Consider the following 25,082-nt stretch of genomic DNA (forward strand, 5'->3'; position numbering starts at 1 on the left):
TCCAATCTTTTTTAAGCTTTCTATGCCTTTGTTTTTAAGAAAAAAATGCTTTATAAATTATGCAAATGAGCCTGAGGGGCTTAAGGGTGCATTAACCCCTCAGACGCATTTGCATAATGTTAAAAGCCTTTTTTGTTTAAGAAGCTAAAATAAGAGTGGATCTTGCCAGAAGGGGAACACACCAGTATGTAAGTGTACTTGGTTTACAATCCTTGACCCTGGTGGTAGATGTTCTTTAAATAAAGTAGAAGAATCTGTACACAGGGGTTGCTATTTTATTTTTTTTGCTTTCTGTGTGGTGGAGACAATGGGGCACATTTACTAAGAACAGTGCAGTCTGTACTATGTGCAGTTTGCCTGTGTAGTGTGCAGATCCTCATGAATCTGCAACCCCCTGCACTGTCCCGACAAAGTGCATCATCTTCTTTTTTAGGTGCACCTTTAACATAGGGCATGCGACACGCCTCGGTCGGACTTTGCATGCTAAATCAGACGCACGTCCGACTGAGCACTTGTATGCCCACATCAGTGCAGAAATAGCATAGGGCAGTGGTGGCGAACCTATGGCACTGGTGCCAGAGGCGGCACTCGGAGCCCTCTCTGTGGGCACCTAGGCCATCGCCCCAGCATGAAGTTCACCAGACAGGACTCAAATAATCTTCCTGCAGAATCTTCCTACAATGATAGGCGAATTTGCCCTCCTCCTTTTAAATGCGTCGGTGTATTTAGGAGTCTGAACGATGGGAAGTTGTCAAAGAACAAGGAGAAATAAATTATTGCTTAAATTGCTGTACTGGCACTTTGCAATAAATAAGTGGCTTTTGGTTGAAGTTTGGGCACTCAGGCTCTAAAAGGTTCGCCATCACTGGCATAGGGTATAGTGAAACCGCCCCACAAAATGGTTGTGTGAGACACAAGTGTGTCGCAGACATTTTATTAACACCTGTGCAAGCAGTTTGCACTGAAAAGAACGTGCAAAGTCCGACCAAAAACTGGCGCATGACCCTTAGTTAATGTGTCTCAATACCTGTACATACACACATATTAAAGAACGGGTGAAATTTCAGGCAAACAGCAAGGTGTGGTGACAACTAATAGGATTAAGATACCTGGCATGTGTGACATTCTTCTTTTTACTGTAAAAAATGCATTTTTGTAGTCTCCTTCAAAAGGTTGTTTCTTCTGGGGGCAGTAAAGTAAACCTTGTGCCTGGTTACTGCTCTGCACTGGGGCCGGGTACAGCCGTTTCATCCTTTTTTGTAAATGGGTAAAATCATAAAAAGTTCTTTTCAAGAAAAGCCTTTTTTTCTAATCTCATGACAGGACTATTGAAGTCTTATCAGTCTCAGAATCGGGGTAACATGACAATGATCTGCATTTTCCTTCCACACCACAAAGAAAACAAGGACATCTGTGACTCTCATACTGAGAAAATCTGCAGACTGTACAAGAGGGCATGAAAATCTCATCCATTTTAGTGGTGTGCTATATTATATAGTGGATTTTAAAAATGCCAAATCCAAATCATGTGCATTAACCCATAGACTAATACAGTTTTTATCACATGTAACTTGTAGGCAGTAACTTGGGACTGAAATTCCATTACCAAATCAGATGGTAGATTTCCTTTAAGTATTTCAATTTCTTATCAGGTACCATTTGAAAATTGAATGCCCACCCCAGTTCTAGATCCTAAAATGATCCTAAAACACAGGCCTCCTCATACATTACCTGCTGGGGTATTCACATGCAACACCCCTGCCAATACAACGGCATGCTGGTAGTTGCGAATAGAGCCCTCTCCGGGTTAGGAGCTGTCAGAGGGAGTCTTGAACCCTCTAGTAAGTTTCTAACACTTAGAGATTATGTAATAGCAGCTGTAGACTCTGCCTGGCAAAGCAGCAGTTAAATGGTGTTAAGTGTTATCCAATCAGTTGGCTGTATTGTAAACTAGAGTGTGATTGGAGAGGTGCTACCACCTGACCAGGGGGAGTATAAAACCCCTGTGCAGTGGGATCACATGGTATTAGTCTGCAGAGTCATAGTGAACAGAGAGTCAGCACACCTTCAGTGCTGTCACAGAAACCAATCCCAGATTCTGAGTCAGGCGACTCTAATCCAGAGCTGAAGCTCCCACTGTTTGGACACAGCTCCATCTCCATTATCCTAGCCTGCATATACTATCAGGCTGTTGCATTATTCCTGAGGACCACTCTCCATGACCACTCCAGTACCGGAATCCGAATCTGCTGTATGACTGTTCTGGTCCGTTGCCTGCTACCTGTTGTTCAATAAAGAACCGCAAGTTGATTTTCACAACGTTGCCTCCGTCTGATCCCTGGATACGGCTGTTTACCACCACGGCTCCCCCAATGATGTCTGTGCCACTACGCCCTTCAGTCCATGCTAGTATATTTAGTCAGTTGACATTAGTGCAGAGTCGGGCCCTATTTCATACCATTGTGACCGGGCATCTTGCAGTAGAACCTCTAGTATTGCTCTGATGGTGGCCCCGCTCCAGCATGGCTGACTATAGTCTACTTCATAATAGATATTGCTCCTAGCTCCAGATCAACAGTTTAAAATCTGTAACATGTCCCCCACCTATCATGTGACATGTCCAATATGTGTGTAGGTATACATGTAGGTATGTGTATGAGCAGAACTTATGACTCCAGTTATCGTCATTTTTCTATGTCTGTATGATACAAAAAAAGTCTTAATACTTGATTATTAATAGGTTATTATAAAAAAGTTAAAAACACAGGACGACAGTGATGTCTTTGTTGTCCGTTTTTTATTAGTTCTCCCTAATCCTCTCACATCAGATTGAAAGATTTTTTTTCCTCTAGAACTTCCAAATTTGAAGTAATTACTTTGGGTGATTTGAGGGCATATTATGTGGTATGAGGACATTATGACAATGCAAGTATTATGTGCAAGAGGCACAGGACATTCTAAAAACTCTAAAAACTACTGTTTGATTCAGAAGCCTTTAGGGTGGCGTGACATGTGTAGGAAAAAGTGTGTAGTCTGGCATCACTAATGAAGGTATCCCATATCAATGAGGATCCATTAGCAATTAAAGGGATATACCTAATTTAATTTTTATGCCCATATCGCAAGGATAGAGAATTACAGTCGATCAGTGGGGTCTGAGTGCTTGGACTCCCATGGATCATGAGAATGGGGGTCCTCAGTAATGAATTTAGCAACAGGTTAAGCATGTGTCCTGCTCCATGTATTGTCTATTGAAGCATAGTGCTTATCTATCTGCACTGAGGAAGTAAGAGTGCCAATAAGGAGCCACTTTGTAGACATGTGGAGACTTATAGCCATTGGCGCTCCCCTAGGAAATTCTGTTAAACATGCAAATACGTTTTCTATGATGGGATACAGAAAATCATGCCTCTTTTAGCTACCTTATAAGGCAGCTCCCTTGACATAAAGCATGACCTTCAGGAAGCCTTATGACTTAAAACCAAACCAGTATATGTATTCCAGGATGAACAGATTCCCAAGTGTGGACTGTTCCGACCTGGTTCTTCAGTACAGCCCGAGTCACTAGCCTCTTGCTCAGCCAAACCAATTACCTAATTGGTTTGGCTGAGCAAGAGGCTAATGACTCAGGCTGGGAAGTAAGAGTTCTCCTTATGGAGACTGCCAATTAAGGCCGCCTTGTAGGCATGTGAAGACTTATAGAGGACCTGTCACCGCGGAAAACCCACAGAGCAAATGTGCTCCCCATAATCCTCCCCCCAGCCCCTTTCTACCTAGCCGTTTTTTAAAAAAATTTATGTGCAGTAAATGGATTTAAAATAATCCGACTTCTTACCAAATAAGAGGTCGGATCGTGTATCCAGCGCGCTGGCAGTCGGGGTTATTCATTAGGGGGCTTGCCGACACGCCCCCACCAGCAGACACATTGTAGAAGAAGCCGGCAGCATTGCCGGCCGGCAATGTGAACAAGCCTGGTTGCGACCGCAGCCGCTGTTAGTGCGGTGCGGCCGCACCGTGGAGAGCCGGCAGCGATGCGATGCTGCCGGCTTCTCGTACAATGTGTCCACTGGCAGGGGCTTGCTGGGGCATGCCCCCTAATGAATAACGCCGACTGCCAGCGCGCCAGATACACGATCCGACCTCTTATTAGGTAAGAGGTCGGATCGTTTTAAATCCATTTACTGCACATACATTTAAAAAAAAACGGCTAGGGAGAAAGGGGCTGGGGGAAGGATTATGGGGGGCACATTTGCTCTGTGGGTTTTCCGCGGTGACAGGTCCTCTTTATAGCCATTGATGTTCCACTAGGGGATTCTGGGAAAACATGCAAATTACTTTTCCAGAATGGGATAAGGAAAATCCCCTAATGGAGTGTCAATGGCTATAAGTCTCCACACACCTACAAGGCGGCCTTAAAGGACACCTGTCATCAGGTCTGTGTCACTAGTCCTGTCACTACTACCTGTTGGAGCAGCTCACAAGGATCCCATCCCAGCCTTTATCTAGTTATGTCATACATTAATCATTGTAAAATCATCTATTCTTTATCATGTAAATGAGGCTGGGCACATGGTCAGAGGCAGTGATGTCACCCCTGTTTCCCCTCCCCTCTCCTCCCCCTGCTCATGTCTGTGTGTAATGTATAGTAAAGCAAGGCTAGTGTGTGCTGCATCTGCTGACATGCTGCATCCTCATAATATACAGGTGAGAGACACAGACATCAGCTACACATGAATCTGACATGTTCTGCTATAACATGGCTGCCTGGAGCTGCTGTATCTCTCCTATACACACACACATGCACACACAGGCTGCAGGGGGCGTGGCCACCAGCACCAGGAAGCACATCATTATACAGCCTCACATCATTATACAGGCTGTCAGTCAAGCACTGGGGGTGTGGCTGTGCCTCCCACTCATGAATAGAGTGGACAGCTTGAATATGCTAATGCTTCATTGGACATTTCACAGGTCATTTGCATACAGTTTTAGGACCTCAATGCTCAGGTTTACAGGCATATAGAGGGACAATAAAGGGATAGAGGCAATGCTCTCTAATGGCAGTTTTTGAAAATATATTTAGTTTAGGGGGTTATTTTGCATGACGGGTTCTCTTTAAGAGACAGTCTCTCACTCAGCCAAACCAGTTCCCTACGCGGTACTGAAGAGACCCAACCAGGTCGTAACAGCGCTGTCTACAGTTGGGAATCTGTTCCTTCTGGAATAGATATACTGGTTTGGTTTTAATGCGGCATCATGTCATAAGGCTTCCTGAAGGTCATGCTTGATGTCAAGGGAGCTGCCTTACAAGGTAACTAAAAAAGACCTGGCAACTGCAGTCTGTAGGTGCCTGTGTCTCCTCATGCATTCTTTCTCTCCACCGCTACTCGCTTTATGCACATTAATGGAAGTGAGGAGAGGTGAGGGAGCTGCAGGAGTGTGGAGGAGAGGAGAATGACACAGGCACATGCCCCCCACTCCTCGTCGACTCACCACACACTGCTGGCAGGGAGCCAAGTAATGTGAATTAAACTCATGCTGACAATGATATTTTTAAAATTAGCATAACAAAGGCTATTGGAACCTGTCACCAGCTAAATATATCATCCCAGATTCCCTAACAGGTTCACTTTATGCTGTTTTTTTAAAATTAGGAAAACTTTCTTCTAGAAAAACCTGTCACTGTCTGCAACATAAGCTTACAAAGATAGTCTATAGCTAGGAATTTAGTAAGCTGATCCATAGTGGGTCCCCATTTAGAGTGCCTAGTGAGATCACTAGTATTTCTTTTGCAGAAAATGAATTTCCAATCCAATTACGTTATCTTCCCTCTCCAGCATTGCATTACACTGTATCTCATCCTCCAAGTCTGGGTAAGTCTGGGTGCGGTGTGCACATATCTAAAAACACAAATTAAGCGTGACTAGTGGAAAATATTGTGTGTACTGCCAAGAAATAACAAAGCATACTGTTAGATGCACAGTTCCAGAGGCTACTGTCTGTAGGGTGGAGTAATACCCACGGAGACTTCTTCTCCTCTTCTTCTGTTGGATTACTTCTACTTCTCCAGTTCTATTGTCCCACCTCATTCCTTGTGCTCATATTGATTTGGGAAGATCTTTCAAAATATTTGCCTCACCAGCTTCCATGCATTTATGGTTATATGGCATGTAGTTTATGGGTGCAGTGTTATTATCGAGGTGACACTATAATGTAGATGACTGTGATATCTTTAGGGGCATAGTGCAGAGATGGGCTGCACAGAGCAGGAGAAATCTGATGTCGAATTCTCCCAGTCGAGGTTGTGAGATTTGTGTTTTGATGGATCCTCAAAACCAGTCCTAACATAATAGGAAATCAATACTCTTCATCTTTTCAGAAATTCTTGCACAGAAATCTTATGTTAAATAAAAGAGAAGAACCACAATATATTCTGTTGGGTACTCAGTCCTCTTGGCTACAATACCACAAGGTTTGCACACTTGGGTATGGGGATTTGCTGCCATTATGTTATGTTGGATGTAGACTATTGTTGGACAAGTCTGTACAGAGACACCATGCCATGCAACTCAGCATTCTAGTGCACTACATGGTTGAAAGTTCGGCAAATTTGGCACCAGCTATAAGGAGAGCATCAGCTGCTGATGCAGAGCATAAAAAAGTTGGAAGAATTTATTACTGGGAGAGTGAATAAAAGCTAGGATTAAGGGGGTATGTATAGCTATAAGACAACAATGCTAACATGGGCAGAAAACACAAACTCCAAAGTGAAGTTGTCTTGGTGTGACATAACCCCTTGTCAGTACTGTGCAGAGTCATCGGGAGACTAAGACAAAACAAAGCAAGTGGCAAGATAAAGATCGAAAAGTCAGCAAGTGGAAAAGAAAGTTGTGCAGCTCAGCAATTTTAATAAACACAAGTGAGTTACACAATGTCCTAGGCTTCGGCGCCTCTGGTAGTACTTAGCTGATATAACACACCTTAATGCTTGTGTAAATGTCTACGTTCCATGCTGACATGTTCGTTGCCAGCTCTACACTTCTGTGTTAGATCCTTAATAAAGAAGAATCTATCCTGCCCAGAATTCATGTCTCCATCAGGAAGGTTGATCTGGTGCAACTGGTGGAGGACCCTTCAGTATACTTAAAGGGGTATTCCCATCAGGGCATTCACATTTATTTTAAATCATTTGTCATATCTAAACATTTCTTCAATTGGATGATATTAAAAAAATGTTTCTGTATAAAGATAATTTCTAATACATGTAGCCATGTTGTCCCTTAGAAACTATATAGCTTCCGCGGATACAACCACCCCGCACTCTGGCAGCAGTGGCCAGATATGCGCCTTTGATCCCTATCTGACCACCTGGATTCAGCGTCCATTACCACAGGACGGCTGTGGGACAAACAGTAACTTCCGGACATTTCATATACAAAAACTTGTTGTTTCTTTGTGCAATCACTCCAGCAGAGGTGGTCGTATCCAACACAGTCTTGTTTCAAAGGGACCATATGACTACATTTATGAGAAATTATCTTCACACAGGTAAATTTTTTTTAATAACATCCAATTGAAGAAATATTTACGAATCACAAATTAACTAAAATAAATGTGAATGCCCAGATGGGAATACCCCTTTAAAGACTCTATCAAGCATATGGGCAAATGTGCTTCAGTTTCTACTTAAAGGATTTGGGACACTATACCACCGACATGTCCTCATGGACCAGTGGTTAAGTGTTCCAAATCACCTGTATGATTTACTGTGCAAGCTCTGTGATTATGGTGCATGTGCAGTGAAGCTGTGATACTGTCCTGGCTTCACTTCCTACAGCGCGGTAGGAGGCACTGGCACGGGATCTGAAGTTGGTAGGTAAGTATAAAAGTTTTTTTTTTTAACTTGTGGAGACTTCAAAAAGGTCGATTTGAAACCCTAAGCCAGAGGTCCATAAGGACCTGTAGTTGGTTTAGGGTCGTATGCGTCTTCTGTTTTAGAGATCTTCATAATTCATATTGAGGAATGAGGCATATTCTATTATAATCAGACTTTAAGAGGACCTGTCACCTACACCTACACCTACAGCATATGCTGCAGTGTAACACTGTTAGCGTTATCAGAAACCTCCGATAACGCTAACAAACATTTTCGAAATTCAAAATCACCGCGTTTTCAGACAGATCGATTTACCACCTAAATAACTTGCTGAATAACATTTCCCATTTGTCTACTTTACATTTTCATAATTTTTGAAATGTCGTGATAATTTATTTTGACGTCACGCGGCCTACAAATCGAATAGCAGTTTTCCGTATTTTCAGAATTGACTATTTTGAGGATAAATACTGTTTGAAATTAAATTTTACATATTTAGCATCAAAAACCCCCTATATAACCAACCCATTTTCAAATCTGCACCCCACAAACTATCAGAAACAGCATTTACAAAGATTGTTAACCCCTTGAGATCTTCATAGTAATTGAATCAAAATGGCGGTGAAATTTAGAATGGTCAAATTGTGTCGGTTATACGTTCATTTAGCCCTAAAATTTACACATTTCCAAAAGATAAAAAGAGAAAACCCACCATAAAGTTTGTTCTACAATTTCTCCTGAGTGCAGCGACCCCCCACATGTGGACATTACTTGTGTTATACTTTTTTTTTTTTCGTGTTCACCGTATAGCCTAATAATCCTGTTATCTTTATTCTATGGGTCGATACGATTACGGGGATACCAGACATGAATATTTTTTCTTATGTTTTACTAAATTTGCCAAATAAAACCCTAATGTGGGGTTTTATTTGGGGTTTCACATACTTTACTTCAAACACCATATAACACCGACATTTTGTAAAAAAAACATATTTAGCATATACAGTACTTTGTCGATAGCAAGCTGTCCCCTGATAAAAATAGCAGTTGAATGTAAAATGTGATATTTTTCTGTATCTGTCCATGTATCCAGAACTTTTTGTTATAAATGTTGTTCAAAGGATATTTGCTGCTTATCTAGTCTATTGGAAAGAAGGATCAGGCATACTGAATATCAGCATCCCCGCATGTATTAAGACACTGTCACAAGTGTAATGCAGTGGGATAATTCCCCACCTCCAACATAAAAGGGATACTTTATAGTGGCTGCTATGGGGCCCACAGTGTCAGGGGGCCCCAGCATCTGAACTGACACACTAAAGAATGGTGAATGTGCACCTTTGTGCATATTGTTTATCATAATATGTATATAACAGCGCAATCATCTACAATACACAGCTGAGTTGGGAACTGTACGGGGAGGAGACAGCAGGACTAGGAATCTCTCATCTCTAGCTTCCCGCTGTCTGCTTCCACCATGTGGTCTGTAGTCACTGAGACAGATATTTGTCCTTAATCACCCTGGGATAAGAAGACTACCTGGCAATGGGGGGCCTCATTCAGAAGTCTGCTGTGGGGCCCAGGCTCTCCTAGTTACGCCCCTGGCCTCCATGTATATTATTGGTGTCTCACTGACATTGAATGTGCATGTGGAACATAATCCTCCAAAGAAACATCATAATCAGATTATTCTACATATAAAACATTTTATTTTAGCACAGAAACCTTATAAGACTTTGTGTTGGTTGGGTTGTAGGTAGAGACTCCAGTATGTGAGCAGGATTGTTGTCTACAGGTCAGGAGGAGGAGGGGGGAGATCGTAAGAGGATGTAGAGCTCTCCATATCAGCTGCGGGAGAACAAAAACAATACAGGTTTTATTATTATTCTTATCATGGAACCTGAGCTATAAAGAATCAGTAAAAATAGATTCCTATTTTACATAACTAGGAAGTCTTTCAGTTTTTTGTGTGCTATACTGTATATGTCAGTGTTATAGTTGTACTATATAGCTGCATTATCTGGATACTATTTGGTTATATTACGGTATTAAATGGAGGTAAAACAGTTTGGTTTATTAAATGTTTGCTCTGCTTTTGTGACATGTACAGTGAAACCTCCTGTCTTTTACCTCATCAGCCAGACATTTCTGTCCATAAAATGGCTGCAGATGAAGGCACATGTGATCTTATCTGAACAATTTCCCTGCCAGGATGGATAGAGATCACGTGACCCTCCGTCTGCGGCCACTTTATGGACAGGAATGTCTGGAGGATTAAGTAAAAGACAGGAGGCTTCATTTCATGTATCAAGAAAGCGGAGCAGAACTTTTAATACATATATACACAGATTACAAACATATGAGCTAAAGTGGCCAACCCCTTTAAGCACAAACTGTAAATGTATGGATGATTCTTTATATTCAGTACAGACCAAAAGTTTGCTGCAGTTTCATGACTATAAAAATTGCATTCACCCTGAAGGCATCAAAACTATGAATGAACACATGTGGAATTATATACTTAACAAAAGTGTTTAACAACAGAAAATTTTCTTTATATTCTAGGTTCTTCAAAGTAGCCACCTTTTGCTTTGATTACTGCTTTGCACACTCTTGGAATTCTCTTGATAAGCTTCAAGAGGTAGTCACCTGAAATGGTCTTCCAACAGTCTTGAAGGAGTTCCCAGAGAACTTGTTGGCCCTTTTGCCTTCACTCTGCATTCTAGCTCATCCCAACATCTTAATTGGGCTCAGATCTGGTGACTGTGGAGGCCAGGTGATCTGGCGTAGCACCCCATCACTCTCCTTCTTGGTCAAATAGCCCTTACACAGCCTGGAGGTGTATTTGGGGTCATTATCCTGTTGAAAAATAAATGATGGTCCAACTAAACACAACCCAGGTGGAATAGCATGCCGCTGCAAGATGCTATGGTAACCAGTATCCCCAACTGTGTCACCAGCGAAGCACCCCCACACCATCACACCTCCTCCTCCATGCTTCACTGTGGGAACCAGGCAGGTAGAGTCCATTCATTCACCTTTTCTGCGTCGCACAAAGATACGGTGGTTGGAACCAAAGATCTCAGATTTGGATTCATCAGAAATCAACCATTTCCACTTGTTTAATGTCTATTCCTTGTGTTCTTTAGCCCAAACACGTCTCTTGTGCTTGTTGTCTGTCCTTAGCAGTGGTTTCCTGGCAGCTATTTTACCATGAAGGCTGCTGTACACAGCCTCCTCTTAGAGTTCTAGCAGCAGAAACATCTCTACAACAACTGCTGTGTGGCATTGACCTGTTCTCTAATCTGAGCTGCTGTTAACCTGCGATTTCTGAGGCTGGTGACTCGGATAACCTTATCCTCAGCAGCAGAGGTGACTCTTGGTCTTCCTTTCCTGGGGCGGTTCCACTGTGAGCCAGATGGTTTTTGCAACTGCACTTGGGGACACTTTGAAAGTTTTCCCAAATTTTCGGACTGACTGACCTTCATTTCTTAAAGTAATGATGGCCACTCGTTTTTCTTTACTTGCTGCTTTTTTCTAGTAATAATACAAATTCTAACAGTCTATTCAGTAGGACTATCAGCTGTGTATCTATCTGACTTCTACTCAAGACAACTGATGGTCCCATCCCCATTTATAAGGCAAGAAATCCCACTTATTAAACCTGACAGGGCACACCTGTGATGTGAAAACCTTTTCTGGTGACTACCTCTTGAAGCTCATCAAGAGAATGCCAAGAGTGTGTAAAGCAGTAATTGAAGCAAAAGGAAGAACCTAGAATATAAGACATATTTTCAGTTGTTTCACACTTTTTTGTTAAGTATATAATTCCACATGTGTTAATTCATAGTTTCGATGCCCTCAGTGTGAATCTACAATTTTTATAGTCATGAAAATACAGAATACTCTTTGAATGAGAAGGTGTGTCCAAACATTAGGTATGTACTGTATATGTAGAATTTCTATTGATTATTGGACTCTGAATAGTACTAAGCCACAGTGGTTTTGACTGTGACCCAATAGTCATATCCTTGGGGTCATAATGAAACCCTGTTCACATATATACAGGTCACAGAAATATTTGATTGTGCAACCAAAATCGCTGTTCATCGCCAGGCTTAACCAGGCATTCATTTTATTCTTCATGTAAAATGATGTAAGGTACACAAAAGAAGGAGTTAAGTAATGATAATCCTCTACCAGTCACTTGCATAAGATTTTTTTGCATAGGAAGCATCTGATGAATCAAAAACATTCTAGAAACATGATCCGGATTTTCTATAGGTCTGAGCATTTTTACTACCTTGAAAAGGTGAGAAATGTCCCACATGTCAACACAGGTGAGTCCTAGGGCAGCACATGGAGTAATAGACCTCCCACACTGCTATTTACCCAGCCTGAACTGTGCTGATTATCGCTGTGGCACTGTGCTAGGCACCCAACAGAGGAAGAAGGGGCCCGTTACTTCACGATCAAAAGTAAATATTGAAATATTGAAATGGAGCAATATAGGCAATAAAAATGGCCACAATGGAACAGGGGGAGTATTAATGGGATCATTAAGATGAACATGGAAACTACTGAGGGGGTCATGGAAGGGGTACTTGAACTTGAAAATTGCATTGGTAAAATAAGCTGATGGAGTAAACGTGAAAATGTAGGTAATTTAAAACCTATTATTATAGTAATGTAGTACAGACGGTCTCTGGGTTACATACAAGACAGGTTCTGTAGGTTTCTTCTTAAAGAAAATCTACAATCAAGATCAAGCCTGATAAGCTAGGTCCAGGCACTGTGACTGGTAATCTTCTTTCCATTCTTTCCTTCTAAAAAATTATGCTAATGAGACAAAGGGCTCTTGGGGTGTTCACATGCTACAGAGAGCAGAACATGTCTCACCCATCCCCCTGCTCTTTCCCTCTTTCCTCTGCCTGTGTAATATAGCAGCAGGAAGTGCAGGGGGAGAGGACACCTGCTCTGCTCATTGTAACAGCCTGTGAAGCTAAAGCACTCAAGGGCTCTAGAAACACCCACCAGAGCCATTCAGGCTCATTAGTATAATTTTAAAAGTTAATTTTAGGAGGAAGGGGGCCATGGATAACAAATATAACAAGATTACCACAGTTACAGTGTCCCTGGTTTAAGTTGAAATTTTTATTTCAGTCAGAATTTGTATATTTTGTAAATGTAACTCCAGACAAAGTACTTTTTGTCCCATAGGATTTTAAAAATGTTGGTAGCAAGGATTAACAGTTAAACTGCATTGTGGGCAGCTTTGATAACTCTTACAGCTGATCATTGCAGACTGGGGCCAAAGTTCAGTAAATTACCTCATCCACAGAGCATCACCAGAGGTCTGTCTGTAACTAGGGGTTGTCTGTAAGTCAGGTGTTTTTAATACCCCCTGTATTGTTACTGTTAAAATAACTAAATGAATACAATTTTGTATTGTATTGAAGTTAAAATAATGCAGTTTATTAACATCTGCATGAGATAATCCTGTCCTGCTGATACATGTATGTGCAACTGGAAAGGTTTTACGTGTTTTTACTGACATCTAGTGGCCCCAATGTATAAAGCAAGGATTGTGCACATTTTATTTGTTTAATATGAATGTATTTTATGGGATTTATAGTCTAATTTTCATTTAAAGGGACATTAACAGACATACACTATGTACAATGAGCTGTGACACAAGCACATGATTCTATCTAACATGGCAGATAAAATATTGGCGATTACGTACCATTCTCTAGTGGCCATACTGCGTTTGTCATGTCACTGTCTGGAGCAGGAGGAGGTGGGAGGTCATCGGTAGGCTGTGTACACACTGAGGATATAATACCTGAAAACAAGGAGATGCATAATATATACCAGGATATGGGGTATTCTGGCAGTCACAAGCCAACACCACATTGTTCACAGTTCTTCAGTGGTGGGCAACCAGGTACAGTAAGTTTTCTTTCTTCAACAAACAATATAGACTATAGTAAAGTCAAACTGGATAACTATAAGCATGAGTTTGTCTTTTTAGAAAAATTAGGGGTGTTTTCCTGGATTAAGCACTGATGTCCCTTATGTCTAGCATAAAGTTCTCCAGCTTCAGGAAGTTACAGGAACTAGAACCTAGATGCAACGGCTCACTCTGAACCATTAGAGTTACATCTCTTTTTGGGTGAGATCTAATGGGGCTCATTTACCCCGAGGACAGCACTTTCGTCAGACATCCCGACAATTTCCACTTTGCGCCGCTGGGACAGGAATTTAAAAGGGGTTTTTGGCGCATGTTATCGTATTTTGCGACACAAAATGGGGGGTGGGGGGAGCATCGGACGATCCCCCGGATTAGGACAAACCGCGGGATTTAACTTCAAAATCGTGTGAAGCGACAGATGCAGGAAATCGGGCGCACGATCTAAGTGAATCATGGCAGAGTGCATTCTGGACGAACTATGCACTTTCGGGAACTCCGAGGGACCGGGTAAGTAAATGTGCCCCAATGGGGCTGATTTACTAAGGGTCCGCGGAGCGCATTTTCGTCGGGTTTCCCAACAATTTCTGTTTTGCACTGCATTTAACAGGGGATTGTGGCGCATGTGATCGGATTTTGGCACATCGGTGCCGGCTTGCACGCAACACAAATAGGGGGACGGGCTGTCGGACAACCTGACAGATTCGGACTATGCGCAGGATTTAACATTTAGAATTGTGTCGCAAGACACGCACTTACAAGCACCAGGAAGAAGAAGGTGAACTCCGGCAGACCTTGGCGGGGAAGCGTCAGATGCAGGAAGCTACGTGAATCGCGCCGGACTTCATCTTCGTCGGACTGCCGGAATTGGGGATCATGACAGGACCGGGTAAGTAAATTTGCCCCTATGAGTCCATGGGACAAATTGCTGTATAAACACAAGGGTACTACCACCAACGCATCAATAGGGGCCGCAGAGGAATGTGGAAAATTGTTATGGTAGGACAAGCACTTTAATTACACATTAATATATCTAGCATGACAGATAAAATATTGGCGATTACGTACCATTCTCTAGTGGCCAAACTGTATTTGTCATGTCATAGTCTGGAGCAGGAGGAGGTGGGAGGTCATCGGTAGGCTGTGTACACACTGAGGATATAGAACATGCAAACAAGTGGATGCAGAAGATATACTAGGATATAGGATATTATGGCAGTCACAAGCCTACACAATTCTGAATCAGTGGTTGGTATCCAGCCGTAGGTTTTCTTCTTTAACAAACAATATAGACTATGGGGGTCATTTACTAAGGGCCCGATTCGCGCTTTCCCGACGTGTTACCCGAATATTTCCGATTTGCGCCGATATTCCCTGAATTGCCCCTGGGATTTTGGCACACGCGATCGGATTTTGGCGCATCAGCGCCGGCATGCACGCGACGGAAATGGGGGGGCGTGGCCGAACGAAAACCCGATGGATTCGAAAAAAACACCGCATTTAAAAAAAAAAAGTGTTGCGAAAACTGCACTTACCTTCACTCAGCCCGGCTCGGTGTATTCCAGTGCAATCCGATGCTCTTCAGCGCAGCAGCGACATCTGGTGGACAGCGGAGGAACTGCCTTAATAAATCCCGGCCGGACCGGAATCCAGTGCAGAGAACGCGCCGCTGGATCGCGAATGGACCGGGTAAGTAAATCTGCCCCTATATGTTTAAGTCAAACTGAATAACTAGAAGAATGAGTTTTTAAACTTAACAAAATGAGTGGTGTTTTCCTGGATTTAGCACTGATGGCCCTAAAGATCTTGAGCTCCAGTTATAGGCACTGAGGACCTGGATACAACAGCTCATTTTGGTGCACGCGATCGAATTGTGGCGCATCGGCGCCGGCTTTCACGTGACAGAAATCAGGGGGGGAGTAGAAAACCAGATGGAAAACCCAGACGGAAAAACCGCAGAATTTAAAAAAAAATTTGTGTCGTAAAAATAGCACTCACATACACCAAGGAGAAGAAGGTGAATTACGGCGGACTTCAGCGCAGTAGCGACACCCAGTGGATATCTGATCACACTGGGATAATAGCTGCTAAGTCTCTCTCTCTCTCTCTCTCCTGCGCAACTCGCTTTAGGGATAATGCAGTCATTGTTAGGCATCAGCAGCTGTAGATACTGCCTGTAAAGGCAAGGGTTAAGAGATGTGTGATATGTCATCCAATTGTATTCCTTTATGTGAACTGGAGTATGATTGGAGAGTGAGCCACCACCTGACCAGGAGTTAACAAAACCTCTGGACAGGGAGGAGCAAGCCCCCTAGGCCTGAGCCCTGCTTCTGAGCACATCCTCTCACCACATGAGCAGCTCTTACGCCTCAGCTCTCCTAGAGAGCACATCTTCCAGAACACACCTGTCTGTGCACCTCTAGCACATATGCAACATCCCCCACCGGGGCCTAGCCTTTTCTTGGGGCCTGGAGACAGCCGGGGCCCGCGGTACCGGAGTGGCTGGCGGTTGCGGCCTAAGCACGCTATGGTCACGGTGCTTGGTACGGGGGGAACCGGAGGGCTGTCCTACAGCCTGGCAGGTCTCCAGCAGGGTGGTGTTGGCAAGAAATGATGAGGGAGAGGCTGCTATAGCGGATCTCCCTGGGGCAACCCCTTAATGTCCCGAGTGTGAGTCTCTGGGTGATGGACAGGGTGCCGGTGATGAAGGCAGCCGTATTAGCAGGGACCAGACGGAGACAGAAGTTGAAGAAAACAACTTACAGTTCTTTATTTGAACCGGCAGGAACCGCAGCAACGTGCCTTTAACAGGTAGATGGAGTGCTGAGATGTGAGTTGGAGGGAGCCTCAGGAGATAGTTCACCAGCCTGGATGTAGAGGGCAGGCTGGGAAGGCAGCTGAGTCCTGGAAGGAAGCTTCAGCTTGTTCCTGGATCTCTTCAGGTATCACCTTTAATGGTAAGATGATACCCCTTTTCCTCACTACACTAACTCTAGTCTGATGCTCCACTCTTCAGAGGCAGGGGCTAGGCTCTTCCTGCTCTGGTATGGGCTAGACTGAGATTACTCACTCACTCACTGATCTCTAGGATTCTCCTACTAGAATCATCAAAATCCTCCAGAACATTCCTGGCCAGAGGTTTTATTACCTCCCTTTGGTCAGGTGGTGGCTGCTCCTCCAATCACATCTCAGCTTACAGAGCACAGGATGTAACACAAATCATTGGACAACAGCATTTTGCATCATACAAAAATACTTAACCTCTGCCTTGCCAGGCAGGATTCACCACTGCAATACCCCTATGTCCTATCAGGGCCATGTAGTGTAAGGTGATTACATGCAGGTGGGACGTATTCGCAAACCCTCCCTCGCCATTGCATCGGCGAGGGTGTTGCACATACACACAGCTAAACCCAGCCTCTACCTACTACCAGGCTGGTGAATCTACTCCTGAGGATCACTCTCCATGAACCCATCAGTAATCTCCAACAATCCGCCATCTGCTCTAAGATCGTTTTGGCCCGTTGCCTGCAGTTGTTCCAATAAAGAACCATGAGTTATTTTGCACAACGTTGCCTCCGTCTGATCCCTGGTTACGGCTGTATCACCACCACGGGCTCCCCCATACATTACCCAGGGACATAACTTACCAACACTAAGGGGCTGCCCCAGGGAGAACCAGTACTTTAGCCTCTTCCTCCATCAAAAAGCAATGCAGCAATTGTACAAGAAGCATCAAAACGTGACTGTACCTCCACCTAGTGGTGAACCTAGCAACTGCATGCCAGCTAATTAGTTACTCAGGGATTAGGGAGGGTTTAGTAGGATATTATGTAAGGTTTTTTTGTCAACACATACCATATCATAAGTGTCTCACCTCTAAGACTCTCCCACTCATCTGAACAGCCGCCATACCCCTTTGGCAGCTTCCATAGAATGTCTATGGACATTTATGTGTCTTGCGATTAAAGTGATCTAATCTGATCTTTGGAGCTCTCATAGACTTGAACAGAGGGAGCGGTGGACTTGCATGGTCATCTCTTTAATTTGCTTTACCCTGGATGCAGGAGATGTATTATTTGGAAAGACTGCTACCAGTGGACCTAACTGTGCCAGGTGGGGAAGATATAGAATACCATAAAAAAAAGACATAAAAATATAGAAATACCATTTATACAGGTATAAAGTCATAACCTGTTATATACAATATCCCCACAAGATGGGGCCAATCTACTAGGAAAAATATTCCTCCTGAAAATCAGAAGGATGTGGTGCACTTCTGCAGAGATCTTGTGGAGGTTTTAAAGAAAGAATGGATAGAAGTTTCTTAAACAAGACAGTAGAAATTACCTTCAATGGGTGCGGGAAGTCTCGATGAACCATTCAGCTCAGATTCTGGGGGAGGAGGGGGAGGAAGGTCCCAGCACTGCTGAGAATATGGGGGACTGAAGCCAGAGCCTGAAATATTAATGAAAATGTAGCAAGAAGTAAATTTACCGTTCATGTTTGTAATTTTAGCTGTTGTGTTATTTGTCTCATACAGTGAATGACGAAAGAAATTTCATCACACATAACATCGGTTTAGCAATTTTGTGAATCCAACTCCCAAAAATCTCAATAAAAAGCAAGAAAAATATGTATAGCATAAAATGGAACCAATGAACGTCTCGTACCACAACAAAGACACCACACAGCTCCATTGCCTGAAAAATAAAATATTATGGGCTCCGGAACAGAAAGATACAGAAATGAGGTTCTGTACCCAAAAAATAGCGGCCTTCAAATCCAAATCAACAAATTGTCCTGAAAATGGGTCCAGTGAAGGAAAAATAAAAAGTTACTGGGGCAGATTTACTTACCCGATTCATTCACGAACCAGCGGCGCGTTCTCAGCGGTGGATTCAGGTCCGGCCGGGATTCACTAAGGCAGTTCCTCCGACGTCCACCAGGTGGCGCTGCTGCGCTGAAGTTCCCTGAAATGCACTCAAGTTCACCGGCCTATTCCTAGTGAAGGTAAGTGCAAGTTTCACAACTTTTTTTTTTTTTTTAAATACGGCGGTTTTTCCGAATCTGTCGGGTTTTCGTTTGGCCACGCCACCCGATTTCCGTCGCGTACATGCCAGTGCCGATGCGCCACAATCCGATCGCGTGCGCCAAAATCCCAGGGCAATTCAGGGGAAATCGGCGCGAATCGGAAATATTCGGGTAACACGTCCGGAAAACACGAATCGGGCGCTTAGTAAATGACCCCCACTGTGTAATGTGTTGGTACTACCGAGCCCAAATATTGTACATCTTCACTCACCTGATTGTTGAGGCTGAATAGCAGAAGGAGACAAGCTCCCTGAACTCCCTGGTGAGGGTGAAGGAAGGTCACCATTCACTCTAGAAGATGAGAGAAAGTGGGAGAGATTATAGACAGATATCTGTGGTACCACAGCACAACTAAGAGACCCTGGGCCCCATAGCAGACTTCTGAACGTGCCCCCCTTAGTCAGGCAGTCTCCTTATACCAGGGAGGTTGAGGGCAAATATCTTTCCCAGTAACAGATCACGTGGGGGAAGAAGGCAGCAGGAAGATAGAGAGATTTCTAGTCCTGCCATCCCCTCCACCTACCTTTCTTATGTGAATTCCTGAGCTGTGTACAATGGAAGATGTCACTATTATAAACTTATGCTTTACAATGTGTGCAGAATAATATGTATATAATGGTGCCCATTCTCCATTCTTTAGTGTGTCAGGTCATTTGTTAGGGACCACTGACACTGAAGGCCCCATAGCAACTGCTATGTCTGCTACCACTTTAGTTATGCTCCTAACCACGGCCGATATATAGTTATGACTAATGATTAGATAGAAGGTTAGTGGAGAGATGTTATATGGAGTAATGGGAGGAGATATAGGGAGATGTTATATGGAGTAATGGGAGGAGATATAGAGAGATGTTATATGGAGTAATAGGAGGAGATATAGGGAGATGTTATATGGAGTAATAGGAGGAGATATAGGGGGATGTTATATGGAATAATAGGAGGAGATATAGGGAGATGTTATATGGAGTAATAGGAGGAGATATAGGGGGATGTTATATGGAGTAATAGGAGGAGATATAGGGAGATGTTATATGGAGTAATAGGAGGAGATATAGGGAGATGTTATATGGAGTAATAGGAGGAGATATAGGGAGATGTTATATGGAGTAATAGGAGGAGATATAGGGAGATGTTATATGGAGTAATTGGAGGAGATATAGGGAGATGTTATATGGAGTAATAGGAGGAGATATAGGGAGATGTTATATGGAGTAATAGGAGGAGATCTGGGAGATGTTATATGGAGTAATAGGAGGAGATATAGGGAGATGTTATATGGAGTAATTGGAGGAGATATAGGGAGATGTTATATGGAGTAATAGGAGGAGATATAGGGAGATGTTATATGGAGTAATGGGAGGAGATATAGGGAGATGTTATATGGAGTAATAAGAGGAGATATAGGGAGATGTTATATGGAGTAATAGGAGGAGATATAGGGAGATGTTATATGGAGTATTAGGAGGAGATACAGGGAGATGTTATATGGAGTAATAGGAGGAGATATAGGGGGAGGTTAAATGGAGTAATAGGAGGAGATATAGGGAGATGTTATATGGTGTAATAGGAGGAGATATAGGGAGAGGTTATATGGAGTAATAGGAGGAGATATAGGGAGATGTTATATGGAGTAATAGGAGGAGATATAGGGAGAGGTTATATGGAGTAATAGGAGGAGATATAGGGAGATGTTATATGGTATAATAGGAGGAGATATAGGGAGATGTTATATGGAGTAATAGGAGATATAGGGAGATGTTATATGGAGTAATAGGAGGAGATATAGGGAGATGTTATATGGAGTAATAGGAGATATAGGGAGATGTTAAATGGAGTAATAGGAAGAGATATAGGGAGATGGTATATGGAGTAATAGGAGGAGATATAGGGAGAGGTTATATGGAGTAATAGGGGGAGATATAGGGAGATGTTATATGGAGTAATAGGAGGAGATAAAGGGAGACGTTATATGGAGTAATAGGAGGATATATAGGGAGACGTTATATGGAGTAATAGGAGGAGATATAGGGAGATGTTATATGGAGTAATAGAAGGAGATATAGGGAGATGTTATATAGAGTAATAGGAGGAGATATAGAGAGATGTTATATGGAGTAATAGGAGGAGATGTTATATGGAGTAATAGGAGGAGATATAGGGAGATGTTATATGGAGTAATAGGAGGAGATATAGGGAGATGTTATATGGAGTAATAGGAGGAGATATAGGGAGATGTTATATGGTGTAATAGGAGGAGATATAGAGAGCTGTTATATGGAGTAATAGGAGGAGATGTTATATGGAGTAATAGGAGGAGATATAGGGAGATGTTATATGGAGTAATAGGAGGAGATATAGGGAGATGTTATATGGAGTAATAGGAGGAGATATAGGGAGATGTTATATGGAGTAATAGGAAGAGATATAGGGAGATGTTATATGGAGTAATAGGGGGAGATATAGGGAGATGTTATATAGAGTAATAGGAGGAGATACAGGGAGATGTTATATGGAGTAATAGGAGGAGATATAGGGAGAAGTTATATGGAGTAATAGGAGAAGATATAGTGAGAGGTTACATGGAGTAATAGGAGGAGATATAGGAAGATGTTATATGGAGTAATAGGAGGAGATATAGGGAGATGTTATATGGAGTAATAGGGGGAGATATAGGGAGAGGTTATATGGAGTAATAGGAGGAGATATAGGGAGATGTTATATGGAGTAATAGGAGGAGATATAAGGACAGGTTATATGGAGTAATAGGAGGAGATATAGGAAGATGCTATATGGAGTAATAGGGGGAGATATAGGGAGAGGTTATATGGAGCAATAGAAGGAGATATAGGAAGATGCTATATGGAGTAATAGGGGGAGATATAGGGAGAGGTTATATGGAGCAATAGAAGGAGGTATAGTGAGATGTTATATGGAGTAATAGGAGGAGATATAGGGAGAGGTTATATGGTGCAATAGAAGGAGAGATAGGGAGATGTTATATGGAGTAATAGGAGGAGATATAGGGAGATGTTATAGGGAGTAATAGGAGGAGATATAGGGAGATGTTATATGGAGTAATAGGAGGAGATATAGGGAGAGGTTATATGGAGTAATGGGAGGAGATATAGGGAGATGTTATATGGAGTAATAGGAGGAGATATAGGGAGAGGTTATATGGAGTAATGGGAGGAGATATAGGGAGATGTTATATGGAGTAAAAGGAGGAGATATAGGGAGATGTTATATGGAGTAATAGGAGGAGATATAGGGAGAGGTTATATGGAGTAATAGGAGGAGATATAGGGAGATGTTATAGGGCAGTGATGGCTAACCTATGGCACTGGTGCCAGAGGTGGCACTCAGAGCCCTTTCTGTGGGCACCCAGGCCATAACCAGAGATGACTCCAGGTATCTTCCTGCAGTCCCAGACAGCCCAGGACTTGCTGTGCACAGAGCTATTTTAAAGTGACAACTCTACCTGGGACTATTTTCTGCTTTATTGGTGTCCTCAGGTGCTGATATGAATGAAAACTGTGACAGAGAAGGGAGTATAAATCACAAATAACATTTCTGTGTTGGCACTTTGCGATAAATAAGCGGGTCTTTGTTGTAGTTTGGGCACTCGGTCTCTAAAAGGTTTGCCATCACTGTTATAGGGAGTAATAGGAGGAGATATACGGAGATGTTATATGGTGTAATAGGAGGGGACATAGGGAGATGTTATATGGAGTAATAGAAGGAGATATAGGGAGATGTTATATGGAGTAATAGAAGGAGATATAGAGAGATGTTATAGGGAGTAATAGGAGGAGATATAGGGAGATGTTATATGGAGGAATAGAAGGAGATGTAGGGAGATGTTATATGGAGTAATAGGAGGAGATATAGGGAGATGTTATATGGAGTAATAGGAGGAGATATAGGGAGATGTTATATGGAGTAATAGGAGGAGATATAGGGAGAGGTTATATGGAGTAATAGGAGGAGATATAGAGAGATGTTATAGGGAGTAATAGGAGGAGATATAGGGAGATGTTATATGGAGTAATAGGAGGAGATATAGGGAGATGTTATATGGAGGACTAGAAGGAGATATAGGGAGATGTTATAGGGAGTAATAGGAGGAGATATAGGGAAAGGTTATATGGAGTAATAGGAGGAGATATAGGGAGATGTTATATGGTGTAATAGGAGGAGATATAGGGAGAGGTTATATGGAGTAATAGGAGGAGATATAGGGAGATGTTATAGGGAGTAATAGGAGATATAGGGAGAGGTTATATGGAGTAATAGGAGGAGATATAGAGAGAGGTTATATGGAGGACTAGAAGGAGATATAGGGAGATGTTATACGGAGTAATAGGAGGAGATATAGGGAGTTGTTATATGGAGTAATAGGAGGAGGTATAGGGAGATGTTATATGGAGTAATTGGAGGAGATATAGAGAGATGTTATAGGGAGTAATAGGAGGAGATATAGGGAGATGTTATAGGGAGTAATAGGAGGAGATATAGGGAGATGTTATATAGAGTAATAGGAGGAGATATAGGGAGATGTTATATGGAGGACTAGAAGGAGATATAGGGAGATGTTATAGGGAGTAATAGGAGGAGATATAGGGAAAGGTTATATGGAGTAATAGGAGGAGATATAGGGAGATGTTATATGGTGTAATAGGAGGAGATATAGGGAGAGGTTATATGGAGTAATAGGAGATATAGCGAGAGGTTATATGGAGTAATAGGAGGAGATATAGGGAGATGTTATAGGGAGTAATAGGAGATATAGGGAGAGGTTATATGGAGTAATAGGAGGAGATATAGAGAGAGGTTATATGGAGGACTAGAAGGAGATATAGGGAGATGTTATATGGAGTAATAGGAGGAGATATAGGGGGAGGTCATATGGAGTAATAGGAGGAGAAATAGGGAGATGTTATATGGTATAATAGGAGGAGATATAGGGAGATGTTATATAGAGTAATAGGGGGAGACATAGGGAGAGGTTATATGGAGTAATAGGAGATATAGGGAGATGTTATATGGAGTAATAGGAGGAGATATAGGGAGATGTTATATGGAGTAATAGGAGGAGATATTAGGAGATGTTATATGGAGTAATAGGAGGAGATATTAGGAGATGTTATATGGAGTAATAGGAGGAGATATAGGGAGAGGTTATATGGAGTAATAGGAGGAGATATAGGGAGATGTTATATGGAGTAATAGGAGGAGATATAGGGAGATGTTGTATGGAGTAATAGGGGGAGATATAGGGAGATGTTATATGGTGTAATAGGAGGAGATATAGAGAGATGTTATATGGAGTAATAGGAGGAGATGTTATATGGAGTAATAGGAGGAGATATAGGGAGATGTTATATGGAGTAATAGGAGGAGATATAGGGAGATGTTATATGGAGTAATAGGAGAAGATATAGGGAGATGTTATATGGAGTAAGAGGAGGAGATATAGGGAGAGGTTATATGGAGTAATAGGGGGAGATATAGGGAGATGTTATATGGAGTAATAGGAGGAGATATAGGGAGAGGTTATATGGAGTAATAGGAGGAGATATAGGGAGATGTTATATGGAGTAATAGGAGGAGATATAGGGAGAGGTTATATGGAGTAATAGGAGGAGATATAGGGAGATGTTATATGGAGTAATAGGAGGAGATATAGAGAGATGTTATAGGGAGTAATAGGAGGAGATATAGGGAGATGTTATAGGGAGTAATAGGAGGAGATATAGGGAGATGTTATATGGAGTAATAGGAGGAGATATAGGGAGATGTTATATGGAGGACTAGAAGGAGATATAGGGAGATGTTATAGGGAGTAATAGGAGGAGATATAGGGAAAGGTTATATGGAGTAATAGGAGGAGATATAGGGAGATGTTATATGGTGTAATAGGAGGAGATATAGGGAGAGGTTATATGGAGTAATAGGAGATATAGCGAGAGGTTATATGGAGTAATAGGAGGAGATATAGGGAGATGTTATAGGGAGTAATAGGAGATATAGGGAGAGGTTATATGGAGTAATAGGAGGAGATATAGAGAGAGGTTATATGGAGGACTAGAAGGAGATATAGGGAGATGTTATATGGAGTAATAGGAGGAGATATAGGGGGAG

The 25,082-nt window shown here is 42.3% G+C and overlaps 1 protein-coding gene across 4 annotated transcripts in view; it reads right to left on the reverse strand.

Annotated features, from left to right (window-relative positions):
• Positions 1 to 9,562: 9,562 nt before the first annotated feature.
• Positions 9,563 to 25,082, reverse strand: part of ABI3 (ABI family member 3) — a 31,231-nt gene continuing 15,711 nt past the window's right edge. The window contains exons 6-11 of one of the 4 annotated variants that reach the window (XM_072111347.1): positions 19,153 to 19,232; positions 18,198 to 18,305; positions 14,916 to 14,999; positions 14,607 to 14,752; positions 13,623 to 13,721; positions 9,563 to 9,724 (exon numbers count right to left, since the gene is read on the reverse strand). In XM_072111347.1, the coding sequence (XP_071967448.1) occupies positions 13,650 to 13,721; positions 14,607 to 14,752; positions 14,916 to 14,999; positions 18,198 to 18,305; positions 19,153 to 19,232 (490 nt within the window). In that variant the 3' untranslated portion in view covers positions 9,563 to 9,724; positions 13,623 to 13,649. Of the gene's footprint in view, positions 9,725 to 13,622; positions 13,722 to 14,606; positions 14,753 to 14,915; positions 15,000 to 15,845; positions 16,022 to 18,197; positions 18,306 to 19,152; positions 19,233 to 25,082 lie in introns of those variants that run through there. The other 3 variants (XM_072111348.1, XM_072111349.1, XR_011847762.1) reach the window with 3 other exon arrangements.

The sequence above is a fragment of the Engystomops pustulosus genome, chromosome 6 (genome assembly GCF_040894005.1).
Source record: "Engystomops pustulosus chromosome 6, aEngPut4.maternal, whole genome shotgun sequence".
Taxonomy (NCBI): Eukaryota; Metazoa; Chordata; class Amphibia; order Anura; family Leptodactylidae; genus Engystomops; species Engystomops pustulosus.